This window comes from Abrus precatorius, unplaced genomic scaffold (assembly GCF_003935025.1).
Source record: "Abrus precatorius isolate BTA unplaced genomic scaffold, Abrus_2018 Scaffold9, whole genome shotgun sequence".
Classification (NCBI taxonomy): Eukaryota; Viridiplantae; Streptophyta; class Magnoliopsida; order Fabales; family Fabaceae; genus Abrus; species Abrus precatorius.
In genome coordinates, this window is record NW_020874439.1 from 22,762,985 (window position 1) to 22,775,092 (window position 12,108).

Consider the following 12,108-nt stretch of genomic DNA (forward strand, 5'->3'; position numbering starts at 1 on the left):
ATTATCATTAAAAAGCTAGGAATGCAAAATATGCCTTTTATATTTCCTTTCTTTTCTTCTATGAATGGCTTAGCATGAAATCTTGTTAAATCTCAAATAAGTCTGTATATACTTGGTACTTTGTGTGAGATATTGTATTAATGGATTTATTTTCCATTTCTATATCTCATGCCTGTACCTTTTCTTAGGAGGATATAACCTTTTTTTTTGGCAATATTTCATCATTCTCTTTAATGGTGAAGTATGTGCGTGTATAGCAATTATCAATATGTTAATTTGTGTAGTTCTTTCATTTGCCCAAAATAAAAAAGAATGTTGTATTTTTTCATCATCCCCGTGCTCCCCAAAATCCCATTTCATCATTGTGAAGAAAACTACTTGTAAAAAAGGAAAAATGAAAGGGGGATAATGTTTTCCAATCCTGAAATTCCAGCCTAAGGAAATGATAATTATCAGCAATACTTTGATAAATATTTTTCCTCTTGTATTTGGTAATATAAATTATAATTGAATATCTTTTCTTAATCTTTTATTTGCAGAATTCATGTAGTGGTGTGTCTCAAGCCTTTTGATATTTAGTTATTATATATCTTTCTATCTACAAATGGCATGTCCTTTTCATAATGGATGATGTTGATTTCTTGTTGAAAATTTCTATTGATCTGAGCTTTTATATTTGTTTTGTAAAATTGTTTTTCTAATAATATTATATGATCATGTTTGCTATTTGATGTAGTTCTGTTTTAAGCTATTTCAATTTTGCTCCTGCTCCATTTGAAAGAATATCAGTGAAACAAGACATGGTCAGTTCAATTTTTGCATTGATTTTTTGAGAAATGATTTTGAGACATGCTTCTGCATGTGATCAAGTAATAACTTTTTTTTTTTTTTTTTCCAGGTTGAGACCCATGCACTGCATGCTGCCCATATATCATACCGCCTCCTTCTAATGAAACCTGAAATTTTCTCAAAGCTTTGGAATTGGTCTTGTTTTCTGGATCTCATAAAAGAGCCATGCACTCCAGATCTTAAGTGGTGTGGGGTGCAAATATTAAGAGTTGTGCTCAAGTTAGGTTATAGAGCTACAGAAAACTTGAATATTGGAGCTGAGGAAGCATTTTCTAGTCTATTGCGGTCAGTACTGTTTACTTCTTTTTGGCTGTGTTTTGTACTTAAAATGTAGTGCATGTTTAATTACAAGTTACAACCTTCAATTTGCCATATTCAGTTGGGAAGAGTTCTGTCAGGACACATCACTAGAAAAAGCTGGTTGGTATGTTGAGCCAGTAGCAGACTATGTGTCTGGTTCTTCAGATGGAAGCATGGATTTCAACAATGAGAACTGTTTAAAATCCTTTGGCTTTAATTCTCGGCATGTTAGTTCACCAACTCTTCATGATTTTCAACAACCTTTTAGGAGTCAACGGCTTATGACAAGGTACAGCTTATTATTCTGGATTAAAACACTGATTTTTGGACTTGGACTTGGCATTTTAAATTTAAGTGCTACCCACTTTCTTAATGCTTGAAAGTTCTTAAGTGGTCCTTTTTATGCTTTCCCTTGGCTTATTTCTTGTAGCTTCTCTTTGGTGATTCTTACTGATATTACTGATATTCCATATTTCATTTGGATTACCACTTAATTTTTGATATCTTTTTGTAATTTTAGGGGTGATGTATCAGTAAGTAATACATTTGTATTGACACCAGCGGTGAAGAAAAGTTATGATAGAGTTCTGTTGGCGGTGAGTCAGAGGTGGCCTGTTCTTTTATGTGGTCCTTCTGGTTGTGGAAAATCTGCTCTCATTGCCAAGCTGGCTCAAGATAGTGGAAACCAAGGTATGTCTTAATATATACCAATTAGTTGTTATTATTATTATTATTATTATTATTTTGTCTGCTCTTGTACAGAAATTGATCAAACACAGAGAGTAGGAAGAACATATATTTTAGTTTTTTTTTTTCTTTGATTGGGGGGTGGGGGATTCTCTGGGAAAATTGTTATTAAATGCTTCATAGAAGATGATAACCATGTTTGGTTTTGTACACATTATGGCTGCTCTGGTTCACATATGCCTATTTTCTTGAAATTCATTGTTGAAATTAATTTCTATGAGCACTCAAATACTGTTTTAATAGAAGGGATCATTGGGAAATAAGTTGATGTGAGGTCTTATTGAAATTAATTGTGGCTGCTTTGGTTCAACTGTTCAAGTATGCCAGTTAATTTTTTTTTTTTTAAATTAGTTGAAATTAATTTCTATGAGCTTTCAAATACTGTTTTAATAGGAGGGAATACAGGGAAGTAAGCTGATCTGATGTCTTATTGGTTATTTATTCTGCCATGCACTTGATTCGTGTTATTTTAATTTACAGTTTTTTTTAGTATTTGTAGCATTTTTAGTGTGAATTATTGGTCATTTTGTGATAATAAATTTTTAGAGTGGCAAATGATGCAAAAAGGAGAGTTTTTTTTAGTATTTGTAGCATTTTTAGTGTGAATTATTGGTCATTTTGTGATAATAAATTTTTAGAGTGGCAAATGATGCAAAAAGGAGATTGCATGTTTTTTATTTTTAGTTTAATTTGATGGTGGATGTCCTTAGTGATATTATTTCTAGAGCAGGAGCAAACAGTCTTCATGAAAGGAGTTAAAGTGGGTTCAGAGGGAATTGCTGTTTTTCTTTTGCAGTTTGTTGATGATACCAATTGTTTGGTAACACTTAAATTTAGAAATATAATTGTTATTTGTTCAAAATCTATCACAAGAAGCTGATAAAAAGAAGAGTTTATTTCTTAAAAATAATATAAGCTGAATCAAACATGCACTAACTTTCTTCTTTTATCATTGCTTAAATCTAATAATTACTTATGCTCTTATTTTGTCTTGCAGTGCTATCTATACAGATGGATGATCAAATTGATGGTAGAACATTGGTTGGAGCTTATGTCTGTACAGATAGGCCTGGGGAGTTTAGATGGCAGCCTGGATCACTTACCCAGGTTTGTGTGACTGTTCCAGTCCTATCTAACTTCAAACAGATCAATAATTTTTGCTGTATGTGCTTAGATAATTGCAAAGAAGGTTTCTTATTTGCTTTTCTGTACTGTCGTTATCACAGGCTGTGCAGAATGGTTTGTGGATTGTTTTTGAGGATGTCAACAAAGCACCGTCTGATGTACATTCCATATTAATGCCTTTATTGGAAGGGGCTGGTTCATTTGCAACGGGACATGGGGAGGTGATGATTTCTTTGCATACTTCTTTTCTTAAAAAAAGTAACAGGAGTTCAGTTTATTATATATTGTTTTTACCACACTAGTGGTTTGGCATATTTGATGTATGCCACTGTCACATTTTTCTCTGTGGTAACGAGTATGCTTATTGGTAACATCTATGGTAAAATGTTTTGTTTTCATTGTTGGATAGTTGTGCGTTTAATTGCTGATTGTTTGAAGGGAAATGATTATCTTTTGAACATATATGTTTATTTTCTGGATAGTAGAGGGATATGTTAGTAGAAGGAAAGGGGAAGTAAATCCTAGGTAGTATATGAATCTACTTAAGTAGAAAAGCAACAATAGGACAATTAGACAAAGTAGCTAAATGTGCTGAGCTCCAAAGAGAATCCAAATAGACAATTATGGTTTTCAACAAATGTAAGCTACGGAGACAACTTGAACTTTGGACATGCATCTGTAATTCCATATATTAGAACTATGAAAAAATCATAGCTGTCAAAACTTTCAAAACATATTACAAGTAACTGCTTCAAGGTGAAAGGATCTATCTTGTGTGCACCATGATAACAAATTATTTCACTAGAAAGTATCTACTTTGTAACACTTTTTTTTTTCCGTTAAGTTTTTTTAATTCATTTTTTACGCCACTTGAAGAAATTTAATTTTAAATTACTGATATGCTTGTTAACAATTTCTGGTTAACTCTATAAATTGTTATTTTAAACATGGTTATTATGAAGTCATTATCCTTGAATTGAATTAATTGACATGGTTAAGTAGAATGACATAGCTAATGAAGCTTAATTTTGGTTTAAGCAATCCATGGTTATACCAATTGTATCCTAGAAAATGTTCTTTCTGTGATGATGGAAGAAAATTCAGAAGGAAGGAAATCATCTAAGCAAGTAGTAGCTGGGGGATGGGCAGTGGAGAAGTTTTAGAAGAACATGCGATGCTTGAAAGCATATGGTGGCAACTGTAGCTATTTATTTTAACAGTATCTTGTGGTAATTTTCACAATAACAACATTGTTTATAGTTCCTATCAAACAGAAAAACGTTACAAGGTGAGTATCAGGCATCACATGATTAGAAAGAAATGTAAATAAATTCTACTAAAATTAAAACTATAAAACAATAGTTCTTGAGGGTTTGTTTTTAAAATAAATGAAAAGTTAAGTGGCCATATAGTATTGGAAAATGTTTTTGTTTTCATTTTTAATTTAAAACATGCCACCTTATCTTCTCTTTATTGCCCCTCTTCATGTTATGAAGGCTCCAAAATGCTGTGCACACAACATAATTTGTTTATGAGCTGTTTTCTCTTCTTTTACTTAGAAAAATGTTATTGAGCTCTGTTTGATTGGTAGTGGTGGCAGCATCCTTTGGCATCTTTTACGTTGCCCTAGGGTAACCAAAGATCCTAATATATGCATATTTTATGGGGAAGGTGATGCATGCATTACCAAAATACTAAATGGGTTACCTTTTTGTCTATTTACCTGTTCATTCCTCTGTACTTGCTAATAATTGTTGAGGAGTTTCATATTTTGCAGGTAGTAAAGGTGGCAGATAGTTTTAGAATGTTTTCAACTATTGCTGTTTCTAAGTTTGACACATCTGAGAATGCAGGTTTCTACCTTACCTCTTTCAATTTTCTACTGTATTGTCATTCTTTTTCCTCATGATTTTGTTTTGGTGATACCTATGCTAGTTTGGTTATAAGAAGAGACAAACATTTTCTAGTAGTATACAGTAAATCCAATTTTTTGATACTGTTGGTTGAAGCATGATGCATGCATCTTTGAAGGTACATGATTGTTTCAAGGGCTTTGCTTCTCTGACAAAGTGGAGACCTATGTGTATCATGAGCAATACCCTTGAAACAATGTGGAGACAAAGTTTAAAATGGCAAAGTGGAGAGTAAGTTTATCTTTGGCTTTGCATCTTTTACTGAACAAGATGCATGCATCTTTGCATCAATGCCCAACGCCCATCCTTGTTTCTGTTATCATATTTTTTTATATAGAGAAAGATTCTTGTGTAAGGTTTTTGGAAGAGACAAATTGTATCTTTTGATCTGTGCGCTACCTCACCTAGTGGGAAAACTTGGCTTTGGGTGTTGAATCAAAATTCTATTATTCTCCTTTTTTGCCTTATTTATGACAAGCTGATTTTTTTGTACTGGAAGCTCAAAATTCACATAGTGTCTTTTGGAGAAGAGTGATGATTCCATCTCCAGATAAGAAAGAGATGGAAGATATAATCAAAGCGAGGTATCCTGATTTGGAGCTTCATGTTGACAGACTCCTCGGTATAAATATGATATTTTGTTACTTTGTAGTTTCACACTTGCTCATTTGTGTTATTTTAAGTGGAAAATATGGGCTCATTCTTTGTTATATTGCTATATATATATATTTTATTTATTTTTTGGCAGAAACCTTTGAAAGGGTTAATTCTATCTGCATGCTTGAAATTGTGGGTTTTCACTCTGGAAGTTCTGCTTCTGTTTATTGTCCCTGCAGATTCTCGTTAAGGTATTTAAAGTAATACTATTTTGCCTGTGCTTGTTTTGTCAATTTTCTTTAATTGGTCTGACTTTTGATTATTCATGGTAGGGATCTCCTTAAGTGGTGCAAAAGGATTGCAGGTTTAGGTTTTTGCTTTAATGGTAGCTTATCAGAAAACCAATGTTTAAGGGTGTATAAAGAGGTCTGTTTTTTAGGTTCTTTTTATCCCCTTGTTCCGCATAATCTGTTTCATAGAGTTACCTCATATTTAGCTATGATCTCAGGCTGTTGATGTATTTGCTTCCTTTTCAACATCAATTAAAAACCGTTTGTCAATAATGAAAGAGATAGCAGAATTGTGGAAATTACCAGTTTCTGCTGCTGAGAACTTGTATCCCCATGACAAACCAATAATTCAGGTTTTATCTATTGAAATATCAAGCTTTGCTTTGTATTTTTGCCAGATCAGCTTCTCATTTGTGGTTGTTAAATGCAGGATTCTGTCACAGATTTAAGAATAGGCCGAGTTTCCCTTCAGTACTCTAAAAAATCTGTCAGTATTCAGCATAGTCAGTTGACAATTTAAAATCTTAAACAATGATACAATTTTGGTAAGAAGGTCTTATGTTTCCTTGGTATGCTTTGTTTTTCTCTTATGCAGTTAGAAAAGCATAAAAGACCTTTTGTTGAGATCCGTAGTTCTCTGCATGTTTTGGAGCGCATAGCTTGCTCTGTCAGATATAATGAGCCTGTACTATTAGTTGGAGAAACTGGTACTGGGAAGACTACAATTGTTCAAAATTTAGCTTCAAGGCTTGGTCAAAAGCTTACTGTTTTGGTATATCAATACTTCTCTATTAATTTCCTTTATTTGTAATTCTTTTACTGATGTGTTTGGCTGTTTTTCCTCCAGAACTTGAGTCAGCAAAGTGATGTTGCTGACTTACTAGGGGGGTTTAAGCCTATGGATGCACAGTTTGTGTATTTCCCCCTTTATAAGGAGTTTGAGGATATCTTTACTAGGACATTTTCGAAGAAGGTATTTCTTTTTTTTTTTGTATTGACATTTTGTGTGTAATTGTTGCTAATGGCTCTAACGCTTTACTGCTGTTCAGAAAAATGTAGACTTTCTTGGTCATCTACAAAAGTTTTTAATTGATAAGAATTGGGAAATGCTACTGCAAGGATTGCGAAAAGCAGTTGAAAAGTCAGTTGAGCTTATTCAACCTGGATCTTCAAAAAAGCGTAAAAGGCCATTAGAAGAAGAATTAATTCAAGCTTGGGAGAGATTTTGTTTAAAACTGGATAGTGTCTGTCAAAATAATCCTTCTTCAGGGATGATGTTTTCATTTGTAGAAGGAAGTTTTGTAACTGCTCTTAGAAATGGTGAGTGGATTTTGCTTGATGAGGTGAATTTGGCTCCTCCGGAAACCTTGCAAAGAATTGTTGGTGTTCTAGAAGGGGAACATGGAGTGCTGTGTTTAGCTGAAAGAGGTGATACAGATTATATTTGCCGTCATCCAAACTTTCGTATATTTGCTTGCATGAATCCTGCAACAGATGCAGGGAAGCGGGATTTGCCTGTTTCTTTGAGAAGTAGATTTACTGAGTATTTTGTTGATGATGTTTTGGATGATGAGGATTTAAGTTTGTTTATTAGTCAGTTCATTAGCTGTGGCTTTATGGATCAACAGTTGGTGAATAAAATTGTGTGTTTCTATAAAGAATCAAAAAAGGAATCTGAAGAGAGGTTGCAGGATAGTGCTAATCAGAAACCTCAATACAGTTTAAGGTCCCTTTATCGTGCTCTAGAGTATACAAGGAAGGCAGAGAGAAAATTTGGATTTCAAAAGGCACTGTATGATGGGTTTAGCATGTTCTTCCTCTCATTGTTGGATGGACCCAGTGCTGAAATAATGAGGCAAAAGATATCATCTCTTTTGTTGGGAGGGTATATGCTTCCACATGTACATTTTTACAGCTATTTAGATACCTTCAAATCTGATGGATATTCAGGGAACTATGTTCAAACAAAAAGTGTGCAGGAGCATCTTGCAAATTTGGCACGTGCTGTTCTAATAAAGAGATATCCTGTCCTCTTACAGGGACCCACATCTAGTGGGAAAACTAGCCTTGTTCAGTATCTTGCTGCAATAACTGGTCATGATTTTGTAAGAATCAATAATCATGAACACACTGATTTGCAGGAGTATTTAGGTTCTTATATAACTGACACTAGTGGAAAGCTTGTTTTTAATGAAGGTGTTTTGGTTAAAGCTGTGAGAAATGGTTACTGGATTGTACTGGATGAGCTTAACTTGGCTCCATCTGATGTGCTGGAGGCATTGAACCGATTACTTGATGATAACAGAGAGCTTTTTGTTCCTGAACTGCAAGTAACGATTAAAGCACATCCAGACTTCATGCTCTTTGCAACTCAAAATCCACCAACACTTTATGGTGGTCGCAAAATGTTGTCCCGGGCATTTCGCAATCGTTTTGTGGAGATTCATGTTGGTGAAATTCCAGATGATGAGCTCTGCAAAATATTGGGGGAGAGATGTGAAATCCCCTTAAGTTATGCCAAAAAAATGGTTGAAGTGATGAAGGAACTACGGTTGCACAGACAGAGTAGCAGAGTCTTTGCTGGTAAACATGGATTTATAACTCCTCGAGACTTGTTTCGCTGGGCTGAGCGTTACAAGAGATTTGGTAGCTCTTATGAAGATTTGGCCAAAGATGGCTATTATCTTTTGGCAGAAAGGCTACGGGATGAGGATGAGAAGTCTGTTGTTCAAGAAGTTCTGGAAAAGCATCTTCGGGTTAAACTAAATGTAAAAAATTTATATGATCAGGTATCAAACTTTCTTTTATTGTTTTCTGCACATATGCGGTTAGCCAATGGATGATGGTTACTGTTTATTATTGTCTGCCCTGACTTTTTCATATGCTTTATGCTTTTGGATATTGATTTTTATCTCTGAATAATCATTATATACTTTGTGGAAATTTGGTAAATTGAATTATGGAAGGTTAGGTTACTCAGTGTAGGCTTCATTGACTAAGCACTGAAAAATTGAGAATTTTATCTTGGATTCAATTAATTTCTAGGTAACTGTGGAATTTCTGTTGAACATTCTCCATATTTTCCATTTTTTTTCTGTCTTATATACAAATTGTTCTGTTGTTGATAACAGTCATATAATTTGGACTTAAATTTAAAACTTTGATGTACCTATATATTGTATAATGTATTGATGATATGCCTTCTATGTTAATTTCTGATTTTCAGCGTTGAGTTCTTGGGTATTGGTTTGGAAAGTATTGTTTCTCTTAGGATTTAGTTCAAAATAATTTAAAGAATTGTAGAAGGTTGAACATTAAATATTTCTTCAACAAACAATTTAACTGTATTGCAGATATTATTTAGAGGCAACTCTTCTTCCAATTTGATCGTTGGTTTAGGAAGTTCAGAGAGTCTAGAAAGGTATGATCTCATTGTTGCCTTTCCAGTCTAGTCCAAAATCTAACGTTCACTGCCTCTTACTGATTGTTCTTCTATATGCAGTGTATTCTTGACAAAAACTATGCAGAGGCTATACTTCCTTGTGGAACGCTGCTTTAAGTTACGTGAGCCTGTACTGCTTGTTGGGGAAACAGGTGGAGGGAAGACAACTGTTTGTCAGTTATTAAGTGCTTGTTTGCAGTTAAAGTTACATATCTTGAATTGCCATCAGTATACAGAAACATCTGATTTTATTGGGGTTGGTTTTCTCATGCTTTTTCATTAACGTAAGGATTCATAAGGGAAATATATATTACTATTATCAGCTGAAGTGTTAACTAGGAAATTTTTCTCAGGGATTCCGTCCCATACGAGAGAGATCTACACTGATATCTAATTATAAAGAGATCATTGAAAAGCTGAAGAAACTAAAGGCTTCTACATACTTTCCCAAGGACTTTGTGAGTGTTCTCTTTCTTTCTTTTTTCCTGTTTGGATCATGCAATGAGTTTTAAGTTGACTTGTATGTATAGTTTCCTAGCCTTATTTTTGCTGCATTCCAACAGCTCTTCTATTTACACCACCGTTTCTCTTTCCCTTTTCTCTTCTATCTGAATCCTTTTTATTCATGAAGAGAACACTTAATTTTCTGCTGCAGTTAGTTTCTTGTGACATAAATAAAGCTTCTTCAACTCTTGATCTGCTGAATAGTATGATAAGAAAATTGAAAGGAGGACAAGTTTGTAGTTCGCATGTTAGCAGAGAGTATCTTTATGCTCTTGAGCAAATAAAGTTGGAGCTAGATGTTCTGCATCAAAAGTGGCAGAGCATATTTGTGTGGCAGGATGGTCCGCTTATAAAGGCAATGAGAGATGGTGAGCTCTTTCTTGTGGATGAAATATCCTTGGCTGATGATAGTGTACTTGAGAGATTGAACAGTGTGCTGGAGCCAGAAAGGATGCTAGTAAGTTTTTTTAATCTATATTCTTACTTTTTTCTTAATTTGCTGCTTAAGCCCGTTTTTTGGACCTACCTTTATAACCAATAGTCCAATAGTGTATCAAATATTGGTATCATTACTTCTCTTTCTATCGGTATACTTATAATTGTATGTGTTTTAAATACTGAGTGAATATATTATATAATGTGCACAAAATGAAAAGATGTGGCAACTCCTTATTTTTGCTTTCCCAAAAAAGGGATTGGGAGAAATGAAACGGGCAGTCCTTTATCATTGTGGGACGTATCTACTTAGAATTTGATAGGTATTTTGAGCTGGATTGAGATTAAATATTCTTGAGTAGAATTGTAGAAATGTTATAAAAAAAGTAGGATCAGTTATATCCCTTAGCTAAAGCACAAAGAATAAATAAAGATAATGTAGGTAGATGTTACACATAGGCTAAGAATAGAGTCAAAATATTTCTTATAAGACTTGTGTAACTCTCTTCTCATGTGATAATTTTTGGGAGTGAGTTAAGCCTAGTTTCTAATATGATATTTGTATTAGAGCCTATTCAGTTTGAATGTTAGGTTGCTTATTGATGGCTAATCTTGTTAGGTCATCTACAGATATTTAGTCTTGCAAACTTCATGCACCAGATGTCTAGTCTTGGACATGAGGGATGAGTGTTAAAATATCCCACATTGGCTAGGAATAGATCCATAATATTTTTTTTAAGGCTTGGGTATACCTTTTCTTATAAGCTAGCTTTTGGGAGTGAGTTATGTGCTTTATTTTCTAATAACTTCTATATCATTATAAAGAACCTTATTACTAGACAAACTACATAGAACAAAAAAGCACTTTTGATGTGATTATAAACATAGCTAATTGCTCATGTAGATTGTGGTTACTTACTACTGGTCATGTTTTTCTGCATAATTGTCAACAATTTCTGATGTTTGTTCATTGTGGTTGCAGTCTTTGGCTGAGAAAGGAGGGTCTGATCTGGAGAGGGTTACTGCACACTCAAATTTTTTTGTTCTTGCTACAATGAATCCTGGTGGTGATTATGGTAAGAAGGAGTTATCTCCAGCACTACGCAACCGTTTCACAGAGATATGGGTTCCCCCTGTTAATGATCTGGATGAGCTTCAAGGCATTGCACTGAAAAGGTACATTTAATTTACTGTATTAGAGTATTAGTGTTTAGATAAACATGCATCTTATTTCTTGTTTATTTATTTTGCAGAATTTCCAAGTATAAAGTTGCTGGCAAGTTAGGCCCCGCATATCAAGAAAGACTCACACTCATTGTTAATGCTATGATAAATTTTTTTGAGGTATATTATATGGTGATTCACTATTGAAGTCATTAACTGTTGCTGCATGTAAAATATTCACTGCTGAGCTGCTGCTACTGTGGTGCCCGTTTTGCTTTTACTTTAGTGTTGGGATTCTTGTCATCGGTGCAATATGGGGTTTCTCTTCCCCTTAAAAGAAAAGGACAAGCAAAATAAAATTTGCAGAAGCTCTAAAATATACTAGTTTAATGAAGAAAAACATAAAATATAGGTTCCCTTAAACTTAATTGGTGGAGCTTCTGCTTCTCTATTTTGAAACATGCTACCCATGCCATAATAATATTGTTTTCAGCATCCCACCTTGGAATTAGGTACCATTCAAATAATGGTCTGTGATTTACAAAGAATGGTGGTCAATATTTAGAGAAGAGATTGGGTCGGTATTGTTTTGGGTTGCTGTGGTCCTCATCTCTGGTTAGGATTCTGGTCTGGTCAGTGATTGCTGCCATAAATGTGGGGTATGAGACCCAATATGCTGGTCTAATATCCATGAAGAAGTGTGAAAGGTTTCTCATTAATCTGAATTATCTATTATACATGA

At 34.2% G+C, this 12,108-nt stretch overlaps 1 protein-coding gene across 1 annotated transcript in view; it reads left to right on the top strand.

Moving 5' to 3' along the window:
• The window catches only part of LOC113848970 (midasin), a 42,616-nt gene that overhangs the window by 818 nt on the left and 29,690 nt on the right, over positions 1–12,108 (top strand). Inside the window, exons 3-23 of the mRNA XM_027478439.1 lie at positions 737–803; positions 899–1,134; positions 1,229–1,438; positions 1,670–1,839; positions 2,894–3,003; positions 3,123–3,242; positions 4,799–4,874; positions 5,434–5,556; positions 5,683–5,782; positions 5,864–5,957; positions 6,040–6,174; positions 6,252–6,308; positions 6,417–6,593; positions 6,669–6,794; positions 6,871–8,610; positions 9,175–9,242; positions 9,324–9,519; positions 9,617–9,721; positions 9,919–10,224; positions 11,185–11,378; positions 11,456–11,546. Of these exons, the coding sequence (XP_027334240.1) occupies positions 737–803; positions 899–1,134; positions 1,229–1,438; positions 1,670–1,839; positions 2,894–3,003; positions 3,123–3,242; positions 4,799–4,874; positions 5,434–5,556; positions 5,683–5,782; positions 5,864–5,957; positions 6,040–6,174; positions 6,252–6,308; positions 6,417–6,593; positions 6,669–6,794; positions 6,871–8,610; positions 9,175–9,242; positions 9,324–9,519; positions 9,617–9,721; positions 9,919–10,224; positions 11,185–11,378; positions 11,456–11,546 (4,501 nt within the window). The remainder of the gene's footprint in view (positions 1–736; positions 804–898; positions 1,135–1,228; positions 1,439–1,669; positions 1,840–2,893; positions 3,004–3,122; positions 3,243–4,798; positions 4,875–5,433; positions 5,557–5,682; positions 5,783–5,863; positions 5,958–6,039; positions 6,175–6,251; positions 6,309–6,416; positions 6,594–6,668; positions 6,795–6,870; positions 8,611–9,174; positions 9,243–9,323; positions 9,520–9,616; positions 9,722–9,918; positions 10,225–11,184; positions 11,379–11,455; positions 11,547–12,108) is intronic.